This window comes from Myodes glareolus, chromosome 11 (genome assembly GCF_982192425.1).
Source record: "Myodes glareolus chromosome 11, mMyoGla1.1, whole genome shotgun sequence".
Taxonomy (NCBI): domain Eukaryota; kingdom Metazoa; phylum Chordata; class Mammalia; order Rodentia; family Cricetidae; genus Myodes; species Myodes glareolus.
Window position 1 is genome coordinate 7,567,332 of NC_142036.1, and position 22,798 is coordinate 7,590,129.

Below are 22,798 nucleotides of genomic sequence, written 5' to 3' on the forward strand. Positions count from 1 at the left end.
GAGAAATCAGCCATTCTTTGATTAGATTTAAAGACCACTCCATGAATGTAAACCATGCTTAAAACTACTAGAACATTCTAGAACTTGTAGTGAGTCTTCTTATGGGAAAACCAATGTTATGCTAAAGCCATTGTTTTCCACTTGTGGGGTATGACATCTTTGGGATTTGAACAATTCTTTCACGTATATCGAAGAACTCTTTCACAGGGTTCATATATGAGGTACATTGCAAGTCAAATATTTACATATCTGATCCATAGTCAAAAATCACAGGTATGTAATAGCAATAAAATGATTCTAAGGTTAGGGGGTTATGATTTTTTTTGAGGAACTATATTTCAGGGCTGCAGCAATAGGAAGGTTGAGGGCCACTGTTCTAAAGGAATATAACAATAAATTAATTCCCAATGACATGCCTGGATATGCATATTAATCTGCATACATGACAAAACTATCATGTTCTTTCATAATATGGGAAATAACATAATGAATCTCAAATGGACAGTCTATAGAGCATGAGAGATATTGGACAGCTCAGTTATAAATCTGTTGCCTTAAACAAATGTTCTTCTCATTACTCAGGGAATGATTTAGAAGAAGAACATGAAAGACTTTAAGAGCCAGAGGTGTTGAATGAATCCAAAGAAACAGTCTCTTCCAGACACAATAGAATTGATGCACATATGAACAAACGGTGGAAGTATACACAGGTCTTGCACATGATCAAGCCACTGGGAATTCTACTGTCAAGAGCAGATATAAACATGACTCTCAATCCTAATGAAGAAATTATTTACACTTGGTATGAACATGCAAAGAAATATTAGTGTGCTTCTGGGAATTTAACTGGCTGAATTAAACATGCTTCCCAACAAGTTTAATACTAATACCAATAAATCACAGAGTGATATTTTTGAAGATGTTCTTTAACCACATAAATTTATTTTGGCATTTTCTTGTTTTGCTGGTCTTTTGTTAATTTATTTTGCTTTCTTATTCTTGTGTTTTTTGTGAATTTGTGGGAGAGAGAGAGAGAGAGAGAGAGAGAGAGAGAGAGAGAGGAACAGAGATAGAGATTCAGAGAGTCAATGAGTGATGGTGTTGGTTTTTAAAGTTTGAAGGAAAGAAAGGCTGTGCAATTTAGATAGTAGGGAGGTTAGGAGCATCTAGAAGCAGTTGGGAAAAAGACTAAGTATGGCCAGAGTGTACTGATTGAAAACAATTTTTTCAACAAAGAAAATTTAATTGAAACACGCTAGAATCCGCCTCCAAAATTGTGTATTGAATTTTTCAATATGTGAAGATATTGTGTATAGACTAAACATGTTTATAAATGTTTCTGGCATGCACATGAACAAGCTGGTTTGAGAGCTTCCAGTTTCTTGTCAGTTTCCTACTGAACTGTTGATTCCATTTCTTATAATCCAGTAGGAATGTATAAAGATTTCTAAATGTTTTACTGCTTAGATGTTTTATCACAACATGGGCAGAATCACTATAGAATAGTGCTCCCTTCCAGATACACTCAAGCACAGACACAGTCAAACAAATCTTTGTTATTTATATTAAGGACTACAATTCAGTTTTCATCCACTAATTTCTCATTGTCTTACATGACATCATCAGGACAGGATTCATGGTCCAGTGCAGATCTCTGAGATTCACACTCTTCCTACCATTGGTTCATTTTAATTTTTCTAAGTCAATTTGTCAGTAATTATTATTCTTGGAAACACAGGCCTGTTTCAGTACTAAGTTCAAAATTGTTTCAGCACTAAGGGTCACCCAGTCCTGAGATGAATCAGTATTTACTCATTTATATCAATGTTCTCATTCTCCTGTTCAATAATTTGCAATTCTTTACTTTGTCTATAAAACAGTGCAAAGTGATTTACCATGAACATAACATCATTCTTCAGTTGAGAAGGTTAAAGATATCACTACTTGACATAGATAACAACTTTCCTGTACTTGATGACACTGATTCAAAAAAGTCATGAATTTTCTGTGATGAAAAACCTGCAGACCTTGTTTGTTACTTTTGTTGGAGGAAATTGTTCAGCCCTCTAGAAACATATCCAAACTTTTGCTCTTGCACCTGAGGTATATGAACACTGAGGAAATCATGGTATATCAATCTTTGAGTGACTCAGAGAGAGGAGATCAGAACTAGGTTCCAGAAGCAATCCTCTTTGCAAATAGTGTTATAAAGGGTGGAAATGGTTCTCAGGCCCTTCAGTAATGTCGAAAAGCATCATTTATAGCACAGTGACAGAAAGAACTGCTGAGAATTCTGCTGAGTGAAAGCGATCTCAATCAAAGGAGTATGGAAAAAAATCACATAAAAATGTGAATGAGAATGCTAGACATCAATGTATGCATGTATTTTAATGAACATTTTGCCCAGTTTCATACACACCACACAACCTTAGTCTGTATTGAGATCCTCACCTTAGTTTAACTTAGGAAAAAAACTCATGCCATTTTTTTAATGATGTCACTGTGTCTTGACTTTAGTGCATGAATCGGTGATGAGAGGAAAATGTTTTTGTAAATCTGCACTGCTTAATGAGATGAAATTCCTGTACATTCACACTCACGATAGCCACTTGCATCCCATGATGATGGAATATGAAGCACACCATTATACACTTTTCCCAGGAGAGAAGAAATGCTGAAATCCAAGGGGAGCACCTCCACCTCCATCACCCTGGATTGTAGGGATAACTGCTCCTCTACAATGAAAAGAAAATATTGTCCTCTCAGGTTGTTTCTCAGTGTTCTGACACTCCAGGGACATCATATAAATTTGTATATGAAGGGAAGTCACGCATTGGACTGATCCCAGCTTCTTCTATCCTGCAATATTAGGTGCATATGATTTGTGATCCTGAAGTTAGATCAAAACCTATGTGAAGAGTTTCACTTTCTATAGCAGACACTTTTGTTTTCTTCTGTGAAACTCCATTTCTGATATTTAACCATACAAGCACACAAAATCTTACATAGTGTTGGTAGTTTGTCTCATTCCTGGGAGTACAATCTCAAACATTCTTCATAATTGAAACTATTCAATTCCTAAAATGATTTACTAACACAATTTTTTTGCCAGATATGGTCCAACCAGATCTACTTCTTCACATCTGAAATAGCAAGTCTGCATATTAGCCATGTATGGTATTTGAACTGTTGTCCATAACTGAGTCAAGGTAGAATGGAACCATACTTATGAACCTGTCAAAAGTGCAGCATGAGAAACAGATTGAGGCATGGCATACAATCTGTGAGTGTTCTCTTATCCATCTTGGTTTGTTGTCTAACAGGCAACAAACAACAAAAGGGAAAAAGTGTTGAAAGAAAGCTGTGTAAGTGACTTTTAACAGGAATGGAGAAAGCCCTCTGGGAGACTGCTTTTGATGAAAAAGCTCAACTTTATTCCAGGGTATGGCAATATGAAGAATTTCGGAGTCTGGGGAGATACCATGATTTGCATTAAGTTGCAAGGTTCAATCGTACAGTTAAGTTAGTAGAAGCATGACCCTATAAAATTTCTAGAGCACTTGCCTAATTACTATGTAGTTCATCAAGGGAAGAATATTTGCAGGAGATGTGTTAAGGGTAACCCTTGAGATAAGTCAGGAATTCTGTGCCTCGAGACATCTCCCCTGTAAGCCTAAGTAGAAAGCAGAAAACTTGTGCTGTATGGAGGGAGATCTCTGTGTTGTCCAGCTTACAGAATACTGCACAGCTATGGTAGACTGTAACATCTGATCAGTCAGTAATGTCTTTTAACACATTCACTAGATTTCTACTTCCTTCTTTATAAATTTTTCTGAAGTTGTTAACTGATCTATAGATACCACAGTGGTGCCTCCTCTTTTTGTTGGCTCTTGTGTCTGGAAATAGGTGGGAGCATGAACTAAGCTCAAGACTGTGTGATTCTCTGACGTCAGGTGCTCTGCCCCAGTTATAGAATAATGAAGGCAGCCAAGGTTCTGCTTTTTCCTGTGGTTACATAGGGGGATTGCTAGAGTTGGATACATACAACTGTCACCAGGGTGATGCCTAGTTTTGAGAAGGACATTCATAATTATGTAGGCAAAATATAAAATCAATTTCTAAAACATCCATTCAGCATCTCCAGGAGAATCAAAACCCATTTATATATGCAGCTGAACACTGTTTTTCATGCCTGTGGGGCCTCCCCGATTATTATTGTAGAGAGCTGTCTTGTGCCCAAACAGATGTGTTCATTAATAACTCAGGGTTTCTGGGAGCAGAACAGCTCAGCCATGCAGGTATCTGTGTTCAAACACTCATTAGTTAATTAGAAACCAACTTTGTACTAAACAGAAAATTCTCCCTGATGGGTCATTTTTCTTGTGTAGCAAGGAACTAGGGAGCCTGAAGGGTGAGAAAAGACATCAAGGATCTTATACAGTAGCATAACTCATCATCTACAAATCTCATCTATGAGCTGTCTAACTCATATTTTTGGAATCATATTTCTCTTATATCCATAGAACATGATCAGAAAACCCACAGGGGCAATGCTAATAACTAAATGACAAGTTTATCTATATTTTATTTGTTTTCATACAATTTTCTTTAAAATATATTTTTTGATAACAATGCTGTAACAACAGATCCATAAAACCACACCGAAATCTGAACACAAACTTTATTCAGCCAATACATAGAAAATCTCCAATGTAAAACGAGGCATCTAGGCAATCTTCCTTATTTCCTGAAATTTTGTTATAACAATAACATTATGATTTACATTTCTCTTATTCCATAGTCTAAATTTCTTTACTTTCATGGTCTTGCTTTCTTATGTTATGCAAATGCATTCTATATCCTTTACATTTATATGTTTACGTATGCTTCAGGATGCCCATTCTAATATGATTTTCTTACAACATAAATTGTGTTTCTCTTACACCATCACTTTATGTGTCCATTTTGCAAATGATTTCAAATTTGAAATTCTGTCTCCTGTGTTTTCCTGAATTCCTTTCATTTCATGTATATTTTAGTATATCCTTTACCTTAATTCCTCAAACCCCAAAGGCAGATTTTAAGTCTCCTGGTTTATATAAATGAAACACACAAACATAATATTCACATCTTGCAATCACATATAAGTGAGAAATGCAGCATTTGTTTTTATGGTCTAGAGAGACCTCACTCAGCATATTTTTCCAGTTCCATCCACTTATCTATAGATTTCTTAGTTCATATTTTACAACTGCTTATTATTCTATTGTTTATACAACCAACATTTTCATTATTTATTTGTCCTTTTTGGGAAATATAGATTTTCTCCATCTTCCAGTTGATGATAATAGAACACCAATAAACATGGACAAAGAACTTACTCTTAAAAAGATATAGAGTCATTGAGCACATGCTTGGAGGGATATGGCTGCGACACTGCATAATTTTATTGAATAATTTTGGTGACAATCTACAAACTGATTTTCCCTGTAACTACACTAATTTATTCTTACATCAACCTGTAAACAATCTTTCCCCAACACTGAACTGAACAGGAAATTCTCTCTGATTGGTAAGTTTTCTATTGTAGAAATGTGTTATACAGCCTGAAGTGAGAGAAAAGGCATCAATAATCTTACACAGTAGCAGATCTCATGATCTACAATATCAGATTTCAGCGAAGATGTTTCCACTGGTGCCTAGTAGTAATGTAATAATGGACTACTTTCTACTTGAATTTGTGGTCAGATTCATAAAAATGTATTCATCCTTGGTAAACAAATTAAAAAATACCCATGACTGGATGTGACATACTTCTTACCTAGTAGATCCTACTTGTATCGCTAATGGCCAGATTGTCAAACTGTCTTAAAAATATCTATATTTATTCCCAGTAAGTTGAAGCTGCTCTCAGCCTTGATCCCAGAATTTCTTCTGTGCTGTGTTTCATGATTTTTGCAGATATTCATGACTACTCAAAGTGCTGAAAATGAATGTTTGAGTACACAATCTCAGTTGAGTCATTAAACCTCCCACCTGAAGCACAACGATCATTACCAAGAGTCACTTGAAAGAATGTAAGATCCAGAATATAGGGCAGAAATTCATGGAATTCTAATGTTACCACTTACCTTGACCATTGCACATGTGAGCTAACAATCACAATAGTTTCCACCACAAGACATGAACAAATCCAGCCAAACACAGAGACAGACTGAGAGACTGTGAAATTGCTGAGCATGTAAAGGTGTCTACTGGAAGTCTTGACAATACTGCTTTGATTGCTTGCTGCCACATTGTAGAAAACAAAAATTTAATTTCTTAAATTGCCCCATAAATAAATGCATTCCACTTGGTGCATGTGTGTGCTTCTCTCATTATTAAGTAAAATCTGAATGAGGACATGTGAGCGGGCAGCCAGAAAGAAACCTCCCTGTGGAGGTCCTAAGGACTGTGAAGGTGGTGCTCAGGTCATTAAGTGGTGTTTAGAAGAATAAAATATAGAACAGTTACATCAGGAACTGCTAGAGGTTAATAAAATCATCGTCCAGCCATAAAGATTGGAAAATAGTCCACAGAATAAAGGGAGAATGGAGAAATGCTAGAAATCATTAGATGATATATTCAAGGAAACCTCCATTCACTTTCAAGTTCATTGCACCAGGTATGTACATATTACAATCTTAATATACTTTAATTCAGGAGAATGAGCTCATAGTATCTATTCATATTATCATAAAGCTCAGATTTTTGTGGAAGGTTTATATTGTAAGAGGAGAATGTCTCCATAAATTGTAGGAACCTTAATTCCTCTACACTGAGAAGAGGATGTTAACCTGTGAACTAACAAACCATAAAACGTCATATCAATTCTGACAGGTGAGAGAAGAGAAGACATACATAAGTCTGGTCTCATTTCCTTCTACCCTAGAAAATTAGGTGTATCTGATTCATGACTTATTCAGAATAAAATATACATGAATATCCTGAATTTATTTAGTATGTATTTTTTAACATTGCAGCTTTGCTTCAAACCTTTTAATTAAACACACATATCCCTACATAGTGCTATTGGCTATATTATTCCTAGGGGCATATTCCAAATCCATTTCTCTTCCATGGAAATGTTCAACTTCTGAGAATCATAATTAACACATGCCTTGTCCAAGGATAAGAGGATTCTGGAGTTGGAATAGTAGACATGGAGATATAAATCGTTGTAAGCAGAGATATCCAACACCCTTTAGGATCCTTGTTAAGGATATCCCCACCCAATTATTTTAAATGTAATGTGGGAAACAGATTGAGTCACAGCATATATTTTCTTCACTTTTTCTTCCTTCTTAATGTGAGTACATTTTTCTGAATTTGTTATTTTTCTTTGAATACAACAGTGGGTTTTCTTCTTTCTGTTGGTCACTTTATCTGCATGCTTCAGGAATTTATAAGTGGATCTATGGGGGGCTGCATCTGAGCTTAAGATTCATTGTGGTTCTCTGACATCAGCTGCTCTGTCCCTGGTAAAGTCTAATGAAGGTAGTCAAGGCTTTTTTTCTCTTCTGTTGTCACCTTACTGCAAGTGGGAACTGTTAGAGCAATGTCATCAGGGGGGATCTTGCCATTGAGAAGGCCATTGATGATAGTATAGGACATCTTAAAATCAATCTCTGAAACTTCTAGTCAGCATCTCAAGGTAAACAAGAGCCATTTCTCCCTGCAATGGAGCTCTGTGAGACTGAAGTTGTAGGGATGTGTTACTGTTCAAGGGATACAGTGCAACTTCAGTGCATGCCATGAGAAACCAAAGTTCAGGGGAGCACAGGCCCATCAGGGGGCAGAAAAGAGTCAATTATCCCCAGTAGAGAGATGAGGTTGGTTTGAAAGGAGCTCTGTGTCCTCTGTGATTACCTTTCTTGAGTACAATAGCTGACCTACAACTGATGTGATTGACAAGTGATGTTTCCTTGCTTCAACACAGTAAAGATTCTTTGTTAAAATTTTTATGGGTTTGTATTTTCTTGTTTATTTTATTCAGTTTTTATTTGTTCTTTACAGATATTTTGACAAATTTCATGCAGTGTGTTCTGCTCACTGATTCCTTTCTACCCATTCTTCCCAGATCTTTCCTTTGTTGTTTCCTACCCAACTCCATAACCTGGTTTTCTCTTTTTAGGAAAAAAACCCAAACAGACAAAAACTATTTTAAAAATGGGTTAAAACCAAAGTGAAATAAAATAATACAGACTCTTACACACAGCATATACAAAATTCTATATAATCATGTTACATAGGCAAAAAAACAAGTAAGACAAAAATGCACAATGTGATGATATGAGAGAAAATATATCTATAAATGCCATTGAGTTCATTTTGTTTTGTGAGAGCTGAGAGCTTGTAAAGTACCTGGAGAGGTAAAGAAATCTACTGCAAAGCTTATCAACACCAGTTTGACTACTTGGACCCGCATGATAGTAGTACACTAAAATTGAATTGCATAAGTTTTCCTCTAAGGATAACAATACATGTTGCTGCATGTGTGCACTCTTCTGAGTAATAAAGATGGTATAACAACTTTTGGAACTATAACATGGATGGATAAAAACTCTTGAGGACACAAATCATTTTGAGAATCCATTGTTATTTGATTATTGATGAGGAAAATATAATCAATTTTCTTTGGGAGTTTTTCTGGAGGATTCCTATGTATTAGTCAATGACTCCACCTATGTGTGTATAGATACCACTGATTGTACTCATTGGGTTATTAATTAATGATACAAAAGAAGTCATGAAGTTGGGAGAGAGACTTATTGGAAGATTTCAAAGGAATCAATAAGGCATAGTGGATGTAGATATGATTATACTATATTTTATACATGGAATAAAATTTCAAAGAATATTAATAATTAAATGTAAAAACATTTTTATATATGTTTAAAATGTTCATACATGTGTATTTTGTAAGTGTATATTTCTGCTATAATTTCTACCCATAATTTTTCCCCTCCTTCTTTTTCTTGATTTTCTTGAGTCTCATTTTATGTCTGTGTTACTTATATATTCTTAATATATTTATCACTAGTTGCATCAATTTTTCTATAAGTGATTTAAGTTCCATATTTCTTGCAGGTGTTGTTTATATAAACATGTTTTTTTATATAAATATGTCTTCTTAATAGAATCCTCTGTTGAAAGATACATAATTTATTTCCATAATTTTGTTTTTGTGATGTTGCTGCAATAATCATTGTCAAATGTTGCTAAAGTACATTTACTTTTGTTTATTTTGATGATTTTCTTAGTTTATATTTTTGAAAGACAAATATTAATTGTATCAATCTGAAGAATTTCAAAGATAGGAGTTTTAAATTTCTCATAACTGTCATTATTATCACAACCACTATCTATTAATCAGACTGATAAGTTTTTCACAAAGAGGAGCAACTGTCTCAGGCTTAAAATTTATTGAGGACTTATGTCCTTATTTACATCCTCAGCATTTGTACAGGGCTCAGAGAAGGAACATGTTATACATTTCCTCAGACAGGATTAGGATTTGGCCCTCAGCATTCTATTGCCTTTCACAGGTCTCCTCTATCTTTTTCTCCTCCTTCTGGACTGGGTCCTTATTTACCAAGTTCCCTGCTCATGAATATGCAAATAACCTCAGTCTGTTATGGTAAATACAGGGATGTTCATACCCAGGAACAACATATGACAAGTATCTGCTTGTCAGTTACTGAGCACACACGTCTTCAATATGGGATGGAGCTGGACCACTCTCTTCCTTGTGTCTATGACTACAAGTAAGGAGTTTTCCAGTTCCAAACCTGAAGAAGGAACAGGGACTGAGGTGACAGTGATATACATTATGTCTTTTTCTTCACAGGTGTCCACTCTCAGGTACAACTGCAGCAGTCTGGTCCTGAGCTTAGAAAACCTGGGTCCGCAGTGAAGCTGTCCTGCAAGGCTTCTGGTTACACCTTCATTGGCTACACTATTGAGTGGGTGAAGCAGAAGCAAGGACAGAGCCTGGAGGGGATTGGGTATTTTTATCCTGCAAATGGTAATACTAAGTACAATCAGAAGTTCCAGGGCAAGGCCACACTGACTGCAGACACATTCTCCAGTACAGCCTACATGGAGCTCAGCAGCCTGACATCTGAAGACTCTGCCATCTATTATTGTGCAAGACACAGTGCTGTAACTACATCCTGAGTGTGTCAGAAACCCTGGAAGAGCAGGAAGCTGCCCTGAGTCTAAGATTGCAGAGAAGATTGTCCCTTAGCGTTGCTCCAAAATGAGAACTCTAAGTGTCCCTTGATCACTTCACAGTCTTATAGAGTCTTTGTCAGGTTTTCAAAAGGACTGTTAGGAATGACGTGATGCTAATTCAGAATGCTTTTAGAGTAGGCTATATCTTGACCCGCTGTTTGCCAGTCACCACTTCCATTGACATGATTAATTTTTTATGAAGTAAATAAGGACAATATGATTGTGGCATTACATTATGATATAAATATCTCTTAAAACTAAGAGAATGAAAGTGTTGCTGAAATAGCTGGGAATATGCTCTAATATGGAGTAGGCCATTAAAGACAAAACAACAGCATGTGCACTACCAAAGTCCCTTTCATAGTCCAATTTGGTTTCCCTCAAACAAGTACAGACAGTTTTCAGAAGTTTTGAGAGCAGATGTTTTAAACTTTCCTATGAGATATAATTTTACATCTTTAGTTATTTATACGTATGATCATGAATTTCTTTGGGGAGTAGCAATTAAACCTCTTACTGTCTTATCATTATTGATGGAACAGAGTGTCATGCTGTGAATTTCATAGGGTGAGGGGTCTGCTGCTTTCACAACAAGCTGGGCTCCTGCACAGACAGCCCTGGGGAAGAACAGTAGGATACCAAGCTGGGAATGTTACAGGCCTGATCCTGTCATCAGTAGCCCTGGTTGCTCATTCCCCTGTTTCCTGATATTTGATTGTCTTTGTCACCACTTCTTGATTGGCACTGAATGGATTAGTGAAATTGCATTTTACATTTTTCAGGTATTTCAGAGAAAATTTACTACACTGAAGATGATTATACGTGTTTTGCTTATATTATATTTGAAAATGGTTATATCCCTTCACATTGAAAACATATAGGAGGTTACAAGGACACTGACAGAGTTTGAACTTTATATTTCTCTGTGCCATCATTTTGTCATGGTATTATAAAATCAGCAATGGTATGAGAGGCATTAGCAACTTCAGAATGAATCTTGATACAGATAAAATTTGCATTTTTACTTCTTTTCCAGTTTGCATCCTCTTGATTTTTTGTTGTTGTTGTCTTATTGCTCTAGTTAGAACATTAGGAACTATGTTGAACAGAGATGATTTGTTCCTGTCTTGATCCTGATTTTAGTGGAATTACTTTGAGTTTCACTCTATTTAAATTGATGTTGAGTGTTGGCTCACAGTATATTGTTTTTATTATCTTTAGGTATGTTCCTTGTATCTCTGATCTCTCCAAGACCTTTATCATAAAAAGGTGTTGGATTTTGTCAAATGTTTTTACAGCACCTAATGAGATGATCATGTTATTTTTTTCAGTTTATTTATATAGTAGATTACATTGATAGATTTTTATATGTTGAACAATCCCTGCATCACTGGAATGAAGGTGACTTGATCATGGTGAGTGATTTTTTGAAGTGTTATTGGACCCAAATTGCCAGTATAATATTGAGTACTTTTGCATTAATGTTCATGAGGGAGATGGTTCTGTAATTCTTTCTCTTTGTTGAGTCCTTGTGTGGTTTTAGTATCCATGTAACTGTAGCTTCATAGAAAGAGTTTGGCAATGTCAGTGTAGAAGAATGAAAATAGATCCATACCTATTCCTATGCACAAAACTCAAGAACAAATGGATTAAAGACCTCAACAAAAATCTGTTTACCTTGAACCTAATCGAAGAAAGTTGGAAGTATCCTATATTGCTTGGGTACAGGAGACCACTTTCTAAATATAACACCAGTAGCACAGACACTTAGAGCAACAATAAATAAATGGGACTTCCTAAAACTGAGAAGTGTTGTTTGCAGCTTATTTAAGTGGTCCTGCCACAAAACACATAAATAGTGTTGATGAAAAGCTGACTGAATGCTTTCTGGTTTTCTGCCATAGCAGGAAAAATGCTGCACCATTTTAAAATGCTGGCTTTCTGCGCCATCCTGCCAGGGCAAACTCTGACTCTTTCAGGGAGGAGGTCCAGCTATAGAGCATTTGAATGTGGTTTATTATTTGACGGCTATAGCTTGTTTGATGGCAGAGACCTGTTAATGACATAGAGTTGTGGGAATAAACATGACTCCAGCCAATACCTCTGCCATAAGCCTGGAATCTCAGAAAGCTAAGGAATGGGCAGGATCTAGCCATCAAAGCCATGACTTTAATCCTCTCCATATTGCTTAGTCAATTAAAGATTCACATGGTCAGAAAAAGAGAGAGATGAACAGTAAAAATTGATTCAAAGACAAAAAATCCTCTAAATGGTTTACAATGTGGTAAAAAATACAGTCAGGCCTGGGAGAGAAAAGAAAAAGGGTAAAGTCCTTAAAAGAAAAAAGAAAAAAGAGAGTAGTTGGATGTGGTAGTACACATCTTTAATCCCAAGACATGGGAGACAGAGGCAGGCAGAACTCTGTGAGTTCAAGGACAGCCTAGTCTACAGAGGGAGTTCCAGGGCAAAGATATACATCGAAACCCTGTCTCAAAAAGCCAAAAAATTAAAAAATAAAAGAAATAGAGGTTAAAATAAAGCCACTTAAAGATGAAAAATACACAGATAGTCTGGATAAACAGTTATTGGCCAGTAGCCATGCAGGAAATATAGGCAGGACAACCAGACAGGAAATAGAGGTGGATCGATGAGAAATGGAGAATTCTGGGAAGGAAGAAGCCCATTCCTCTGCACTCCTGATCTGAACAGAGAAGAGGCAAAATGTGACTGTACTGCTTAATGAGGTACATGGCTGACACAGATAAGAACAATGACTAATAACGGACAAATATACGTTAAACGAGTTAATAAGAAGCTTGAGCTAATGGGTCAATCAGTTTATAACTAATGTAGACCTCTGTGTGATTTATTTGGGACTTATTGATTGTGGGAACTGGACTGGGTGACTGGGCGGGACAGAAACCCTGACAACAGAGAAGCTTATGTAAAACAAAGGACACAGCCAATAAGACAGAAAGGTAATCTACTGAATGTGAAAAGATCTTCAGAAGACTGCAGGCAGGGAGACCTCTGACCAGCGAGGGGCTCTGATCCTGTGGAGGGCCGGCCTGCAGCAAGCTAAGACCGCAGGCAGGGAGTCTTCTGACCAGCAAGGGGCTCTGATGCTGTGGAGGGGTAAGTGTGTTGACCGCCACACAAGTCCCGTTAGGGAACACACAATATTCCCGCCATCCTTATTTCCCTGGATACTCCAAATGGGCAGCATCCCCCAGCTAATCCCTCTCTCCTGCTATGCCATCCCAGCTTTCTGCCTGGAACCCCTCCCCTCCCCTCTCCCTTTTTCGGGGCTTAAATTCCTCCATCTCAGCCAGGGTGGGCACCGCGGGTCGGGACAGGTGGTGAGTGCAAAGGGAAGGAAGTCCCTTTGTTCTGATAGCCGGCCTGCAGCAAGCTAAGACTGCAGGCAGGGAGACCTCTGACCAGAGAGTGGCTCTGATCCTGTGGAGGGGTAAGTGTGTTGACCGCCACACAAGTCCGGTTAGGGAACACACAATATTCCCACCATCCTTATCTCCCTGGCTACTCCAAAGGGGCAGCTTCCCCCAGCTAATCCCTCTCTCCTGCTACGCCATCCCAGCTTTCGGCCTCGAACCCCTCCTGTCCTCTCTCCCTTTTTCGGGGCTTAAATTCCTCCATCTCAGCCGGGGTGGGCACTGTGGGTCGGGACAGGTGGTGAGTGCAAAGGGAAGAAAGTCCCTTTGTTCTAATAGCCTGCCTGCAGTAAGCTAAGGCTGCAGGCAAAGTGATTCCTGGATAGCAAGGGGCACTAATCCAGTAGAAGAAGACCCAGCGGAGGGAAGAGCCATTGGAGAGCATCTGAAGGAAGAGATGGGCAGGCGTCAAGGCAAGAATTCCTCCAACAATCTTAAAAACAACATGAAAACACCAGATCCCAGCGATCTTACGACAGAAGGACTTGAACGCACTATTCCGGAAGAAATGGAAAACAGTGTCATTATGAAAGCAATAGAGTCTCTTAAACAGGGTATGAATAACTCACTTAAAGAAATAGAAGAGAAATATAACAAAAAGATGGAAGAAATGAGTAAACAAATGGAAGACAAATATAACAAAAAGTTTGAAGAAATGAGTAAATTCGTAAATGATACCCTGGGAAGCCAAGAAAAAACAATCAAACAGGTAATGGAATCAGTTCAAGAATTGAAAACTGAAATGGAGGCAGTGAAGAAAACAAAAACTGAGGGCCGGCTGGATATGGAAAATCTAGGTAAACGAACAGAGACTACAGAATCAAGCATAACCAATAGAATAAAAGAGATAGAAGAACGAATCTCAGATTATGAAGACACCATAGAGAAAATAAACGCCCTGACCAAAGAAAACAGCAAATCCAACAAATTCTCATCACAAAACATTCAGGAAATATGGGACATAATAAAAAAAACCAAATCTAAGAAGAATAGGAGTAGAAGAAGGAGAAGAATTGCAGATCAACGGTCCAGAAAATATATTCAACAAAATTATAGAAGAAAACTTTCCCATCCTAAAGAGTGATATTCCTATGAAGGTTCAAGAAGCATACAAATCACCGAATAGACTGGATCAGAAAAAAAATCCCCTCGCCATATAATAATCAAAACACAAAGCATTCAGATTAAAGAAAGGATATTAAGAGCTGCAAAGGGAAAAGGTCGAGTAACCTATAAAGGTAAACCTATCAGACTTACACCAGACTTCTCTATAGAAACCATGAAAGCCAGAAGGTCCTGGACAGAGGTACTGCAGAAACTAAGGGACCATGGATCCAAGCCCAGACTACTATACCCAGCCAAGCTTTCATTCACTATCAACGGAGGAAAACAAAATATTCCGGGATAAAAACAAATTTAAACAATATGTAACTACTAATCCAGCCTTACAGAGAATATTAGAGGGAAAATTACATCCCAAGGAATCCAACATTGCTAACACTGACTACAATAATTCAGACAGCTAGCGACCCTTCACTAGCACAATTCAAAGAAGGAAAACACATACACTCTATTACCCCCCCCCAAAAAATGACTGGAGTCAACAACCAATGGTCATTAATATCTCTTAATATCAATGGATTCAATTCACCTATAAACAGGCACAGACTTAGAGATTGGATACGAAAACAGGATCCAACATTCTGCTGTTTACAAGAAAAACACCTCAACCACAAGACAGACACCTACTCAGAGTACAGGGTTGGGAAAAGGTTTTCCAAGTAAACAGACCTAAGAAACAAGCGGGCTTGGCCATTCTAATATCTAACAAAATCGACTTCAAACTAAAATCAATCAGAAGAGATGAATATGGACATTTCATACTCATAACAGGAACAACTCATCAGAAAGAAGTCTCAATCCTGATTATCTATGCCCCTAATATAAAGGCACCCACATATGTAAAAGAAACTCTTCTAGAACTCAAGGCAGTCATCAAACCACACACGCTAATAGTAGGAGACTCCAACACTCCTCTCTCACCAATGGATAGGTCAATCAGACAGAAACCAAACAAAGAATTAAGAGATTTATTGGAGGTATTGAATCAAATGGACTTAACAGACATCTATAAAACACTCCACCCAAATAGGAAAGAATGTACCTTCTTCTCTGCAGTTCATGGAACCTTCTCGAAAATTGACCAAATACTCGGTAACAAAGCAAACTTCCACAGATACAAAAAAAATATTAGTAACCACCTGTGTCTTATTAGACCACCATGGATTAAAGTTAGAATTCAACAACAGTGCTACACCCAGGATGCCAACAAATTCATGGAAGTTGAACAGTCAACTACTGAATCACCCCTGTGTCAAGGAAGAAATAAAGAAAGAAATTAAAGTCTTCCTTGAATTTAATGAAAATAAAGACACAACATACTCAATCCTATGGGACACTATGAAAGCAATGCTAAGGGGAAAGTTCATAGCACTAAGTGCCCAAATAAAGAAAACGGAGAAAGCACACATTGGAGACCTAACAGCACACTTGAAAGCTCTAGAAAAAAAGAAGCTGATTCACCCAGGAGGAGTGGAAGACTGGAAATAATCAAACTGAAGGCTGAAATCAACAAAATAAAAACAGAGAAAACAATCCAAAGAATCAATGAATCAAAAAGCTGGTTCTTGGAGAAAATCAACAAGATTGACAAACCCCTATCCAAACTTATCAAACGGCAGAGAGAGCACATGCAAATTAATAGGATTAGAAATGAAAAGGGGGATATAACCACAGACACAGAGGAAATTCAGAGAATCATTAGATCTTACTACAAAAGTTTATATGCCACAAAGTTGGAAAATGTAAAAGAAATGGACATTTTTTTAGATAAGTACCATATACCAAAGTTGAACCAAGAACAGGTGAACAATCTAAATAGACCTGTTAGTCGTGAAGAATTAGAAGCAGTTATCAGAAATCTCCCTGCCAAAAAAAGCCCAGGACCAGATGGTTTCAATGCAGAATTCTACCAGAAGTTCCAGGAAGAGCTAATACCTATACTCCTTAATGTATTCCATAATATAGAAACAGAATTGTCATTGCCAAACTCCTTTTATGAAGCTACAATTACCTTAATACCAAAACCACACAAAGACACAACCAAGAAAGAGAATTACAGGCCAATCTCACTCATGAACATTGATGCGAAAATTCTCAATAAAATCCTGGCAAACCGAATCCAGGAACACATTAGAAAAATTATCCATTATGATCAAGTAGGCTTCATCCCAGAGATGTAGGGCTGGTTCAACATACGCAAATCTATCAATGTAATCCATCATATAAATAAACTGAGAGAAAAAAACATATGATCATTTCATTGGATGCTGAAAAAGCATTTGACAAAATTCAACACCCATTTATGATAAAGGTGTTGGAGAGACTGGGGATACAAGGATCATACCTAAATATAATAAAAGCAATATACAGCAAGCCGACAGCTAACATCAAATTGAATGGAGAGAAACTCAAAGCCTTTCCACTAAAATCAGGAACACGACAAGGCTGTCCACTCTCTCCATACCTCTTCAATATAGTGCTTGAAGTTCTAGCAATAGCAATAAGACAACATAAGGAGATCAAGGGGATTCGAATTGGAAAGGATGAAGTTAAACTTTCGTTATTTGCTGACGATATGATAGTGTACATAAGTGACCCCAAAAACTCTACCAAAGAACTCCTACAGCTGATAAACACCTTTAGTAACGTGGCAGGATACAAGATCAACTCCAAAAAATCAGTGGCACTCCTATACACAAATGATAAAGAAGCAGAGAGGGAAATCAGAGAAATATCACCTTTCACGATAGCCACAAATAGCATAAAATATCTTGGGGTTACTCTAACCAAGGAAGTGAAAGACCTATTTGACAAGAACTTTAAGTCTTTGAAGAAAGAAATTGAGGAGGATACCAGAAAATGGAAAGATCTCCCTTGTTCTTGGATTGGGAGGATCAACATAGTAAAAATGGCAATTCTACCAAAAGCAATCTATAGATTCAATGCAATCCCCATCAAAATCCCATCAAACTTCTTCACAGACCTTGAGAAAACAATAATCAAGTTTATATGGCAAAACAAAAAACCCAGGATAGCCAAAACAATCTTACACAATAAAGGAACTTCAGGAGTCATTAACATCCCTGACTTCAAACTCTATTACAGAGCTACAGTATTGAAAACAGCTTGGTATTGGCATAAGAACAGAGAAATCGACCTTTGGAATCAAATAGAAGACCCGGATATTAACCCACAAACCTATGAGCACCTAATTTTTGACAAGGGAGCTAAAGGTATACAATGGAAGAAGGAAAGCATCTTTAACAAATGGTGCTGGCATAACTGGATGTCAAACTGTAGAAGGATGAAAGTACATCCACACCTATCACCATGCACAAAACTCAGGTCCAAATGGATTAAAGACATCAACATTAATCTGACCACTTTGAACTTGATAGAAGAGAAAGTGGGAATTAGTCTACAAGATATAGGCACAGGAGACCTCTTCCTAAGTAGGACCCCAGCAGCACAGACAATAAGAGAAACAATGAATAAATGGGATCTACTGAAACTGAGAAGCTTCTGTAAAGCAAAGGACACTGTCAGTAAGACAAAAAGGCTGCCTTCTGACTGGGAGAAGATCTTCACCAACCCCTCATCAGATAAAGGTCTGATCTCCAAAATATACAAAGAACTCAAGAAACTAGGCACTAAAACTCTAATTAACCCAATTAAAAAATGGGGTACTGAACTGAACAGAGAATTCACAACAGATGAACTTCGAATGGCCAGAAGACACTTAAGGTCATGCTCAACCTCCTTAGCGATCAGGGAAATGCAAATCAAAACCACTTTGAGATACCATCTTACATCTGTCAGAATAGCTAAAGTCAAAAACACCAATGATAGCCTATGCTGGAGAGGATGTGGGGTGAGGGGAATACTCATTCATTGTTGGTGGGAATGCAAACTTGTGCAGCCACTGTGGAAATCAGTGTGGCGGTTTCTCAGGAAAGTGGGAGTCAACCTCCCTCAGGACCCAGAAATTCCACTCTTGGGAATATACCCTAGAGATTCCCTAACATACTGCAAAAGCATTTGTTCAACTATGCTCACAGCAGCACTATTTGTAATAGCCAGAACCTGGAAACATCCTAGGTGCCCCTCAATAGAAGAATGGTTAAAAAAGGTGTGGAACATATACACATTAGAGTTTTACTCAGCGGTAAAAAATAATGACATCTTGAATTTTGCATGCAAATGGATGGACATTGAAAAAGCTTTACTGAGTGAGGTAAGCCAGACCCAAAAAGAGGAACACGGTATGTATTCACTCATAAGTGGATTCTAACCATAATTAAAGGTCTTTGAGCCTATTATTCGTGACCCTAGAGAAGCTAAATAAGAAGACGAACCTGATGAAAATTATTTAGCTATCCTCCAGGAGGTAGGAAATAGTCAAGAGTCCCAGGTATCCTTGGGTGCATGGGGGGGGATGGGAGGGTTGTTGGAAGGGGAGAGGGTTAGAGAGAAGGGAGTAGGGGAGGAATGGAGAAAGCTCGGTTGACCGGGATGGGGAAAAGGGAGGAAGGATGAATATGGGAGCAGGGAAGAATATATTTCAACTAAGGGAGTCATTTTAGGGTTTACAGGAAACTTGATTATATATGGGATCCCAGGTCCAAGGAGAGATCCCCAGATTGTTCTCTGGACAGAGGAGAGGGTGCCTGAACTGGCCTTGGCCCATAACCATACTGATGAATATTTTGCTTATCACCATAGATCCTTCATCTGGTGACGGATGGCGATACAGACGGAGACCCACATTGGAGCACCGGACTGAGCCCCCCAAGGTCCAAATGAGGAGCAGAAGGACGAAGAAAATGACGAAGGACTGCGAGGGATGCTATCACCCACTGATTCAAGGGGTCGGTTCTAATGAGAGTTTACCAAGGGCAGTTGGACTGGGACTGAATGAGCACGTGATCCAACCAGATTCTCTGAATGTGGCTGGCCCGGAGTCTTTCTGAGAAGCCATTGACAATGACACTGGGACTAGTTTCCTCTGCATATACTGGATTTTTTGGATCCAGTCTGTTTGGATACTCACCTTCCTGGACCTGGAGGAAGGGGGAAGGAACTTGAACTTCCCACAGGGCAGGAAACCCTGACTGCCCTTAGGGACCAAAGAGGGAGGAGGAGAGGGGGAGGGAGTGGGAGGGTGTTGGGAAGAGGGGCGTAAATGGAAACTTTTATAATTTAATAGAATTCCTTTTTTTAAAAAAAAAAAAGATCTTCATCAGTCCTACATCATACAGGGGACTAATCTCCAAAATACATAAAGAACTAAAGAAATTAGACATCAGAATTTTAAATAATCCATTTAAAATTGGAGTACAAATCTAAACAGAGAATTCTCAACACGAGAATTTTCAGTGTTGGATTTTGTCAAATGCTTTTTCAGCATCTAATAAAATGATCATATGGTTTTTTTTTCTTTCAGTTTATTTATATAATGGAATATACTGATTCATACGTTGACCTAGCCCTGCCATTGATAATGACACTGGGATGTGTCTTTACTTGCATAAACTGGATTCCTGGGATCTTTTTCTCTTTGGATGTAAACCTTGCTCAACCTAGACATAGTAGGGAGGGCCTTGGACTTTTCACAGGGTAGGGTGCATTCCACTCCCTTAGAGTTGTAGGGGTAAGGGGAAGGTCTGTGGAGGGAGCTGAAGGGGACTGGGAGGAGAGGAGGAAGTGGGAATTTGGACTGGTAATTTTTAGATAATAAAAAAAGAAAACAACTTATGCAGCAAGGAATAAAACAATGTGAAAGTTCAACATAGCAAATATTGTGAAAAAATTAGAGAAGACATATGGTATGTACTCATTCATTAGTGGACTATAGCCACAAACAAAGAACATTAAGCCTCTAGTTCCCAAGCATAGAGAAGTCAAATAACAAGGTGAACTCAAAGAAAAACATATAGAGAGCCTCCTGGAAATTGGAAGCAAACAAGATTGCAAGGCAAAAGTTAGGAGCGTGGGGATGGGGATAGGGTTGGGGTACTGGTGGGGGAAGGGGAGGCAGGGAGAAGGAAGGGAGATGAGAAAGTCTATGGAGAGCTTGTGGGAATGAGAGGGTAGAGATGGAGGAAGGGCTGATATAGGAGCAGGGAAGAATATATCTACATTAAGGGAGATATTTTAGGTTTGTCAAGAGACTTGGCTCTAGAGGGGATTCCATGTGTCAAAGGGGATGTCCCAAGGTATGTCCTTGGGTGGCAAAGGAGAGGATGCTTGAACTATCCTTGACCCACTATCAAATAGAATCTTCATCCGGCGAAGGATGGAGGTAGAGACAGAGACCCTCATCAGAGCAATGGACTGAGCTCCCAAGGTCCAGTTGAAGGACAGGAGAGAGAAGATGAGCAAGGAAGTCAGGACCACAAGGGGTTGGTCTACTCACTGAGACAGTGTGCCTGTTCTAAAGGGAGCTCACCAAATCCAGTTGGACTGAAGGAGCATGTGTTCAAACCGGACTCTCTGATTGTTGCTGACAATGGGATCTGACTGAGAAGCCATTGGTAAAGGTACTGGGACTTGTTTCTATTGCATGTACTGGCTTTTTGCAACCCTACTCTATTTGGATGCACAGCTTCCTAGGCCTGGATGTAGGGAGGAGGACCGTGGACTTCCCACAGGGCAGAGTTCCCTGCCCTCTCTCAAGAAGGGAGTGGGAGGAAGGAGGGTGAATGGGAAAGTGGGAGGGGAATGGGAGGAAGGGAGGAAGTGCAATTTAATGAATGGAAAATAAAACTAATTAACAAACAAACAAAAAATTTGAATAAGAAAAAAGAAATGGATTGTTTGGAAGACTCTATGTTGTTAACATAAGCAAGCACTAAAAATTTAATAAAAATTGTTTCAGTCAGCACTAACAAAATATCAAATTTAATTTACCCTCAATAAAATTTATCACAAAGGCCCAAAAGTATCTTTATTTATTTATTTATTTATTTTTATTTTTGATAAGTGTCATTCTTTTTTTAATTAAAAATTTCAACTTCCTCGCATTTCCTTCCTTCCTCCCCCTCCCCTCCTTTTCCATTCCAAAGAGCAGTCAGTGTTCCCTGCCCTGTGGGAAGTCCAAGGTCCTGATCCCCTCCATCCAAGTCTAGGAAGGTGAGCATCCTAACAGACTAGGCTCCCACAAAGCCAGTACATGCAGTAGAATCAAAACCCAGTGCTATTGTCCTTGGCTTCTCAGTCAGCCCTCGTTGCCAGCCACATTCAGAGAGTCCGGTTTTATCACATGGTTTATCAGTCCCAGTCCAGCTGGCCATGGTGAGCTCCCATTCGAACATCCCTGCTGTCTCAGTGGGTGGGAACACCTCTTGTGTCCTGAATTCCTTGCTCATGTTCTCCCTCCTTCTGATCCTCATTTGGACCTTGGGAGCTAAGTCCAGTGCTCCAATGTGGGTCTCTGTCTCTATCTCCATCCATCGCCAGATGAAGGTTCTATGGTGATATGCAAGATATTCATCAATGTGGTTATGGGATAGGGCCAGTTCAGACGCCTTCTCCTCAGCTGCCCAAAGAACAAGCTGGGGGCATCTCCTTGGACATTTGGGAACACCTCTAGAGTCAAGTCTCTTGCCAACCCTAAAATGGCTCCCTTAATTAAGATATATACTTTCCTGTTCCCATATCTACCCTTCCTCCTTCCCAAGTGTTCCAATCCCCGAAGCACTCCCCATCCTCCCCTTCTCACTTATCTCTCCCCATCTCCCCTTATGTCCACCCCACCACCACCCTCAATCTCTCAATTTTTGCCTGGCAATCTTGTCTACTTCTAATATCTAGGAGGATAACTATATGTTTTTCTTTGGGGTCATCTTCTTATTTAGCTTCTCAACGATCATGAATTATAGGCTCAAAGTCCTTAAATTATGCCTAGAATCCACTTATGAGTGAGTACACACCATATTCGTCTTTTTGGA

General features: G+C 38.5%; 1 gene segment (V, D, J or C); it reads left to right on the forward strand.

Annotated features, from left to right (window-relative positions):
* LOC125395292 (immunoglobulin heavy variable 1-84-like) overlaps positions 1-10,233 on the forward strand; it is a 94,861-nt gene extending 84,628 nt beyond the window's left edge. The window contains 1 exon segment of the V gene segment in view: positions 9,890-10,233. Within this exon segment, the coding sequence occupies positions 9,890-10,218 (329 nt within the window).
* The last annotated feature ends 12,565 nt before the right edge of the window (positions 10,234-22,798 follow it).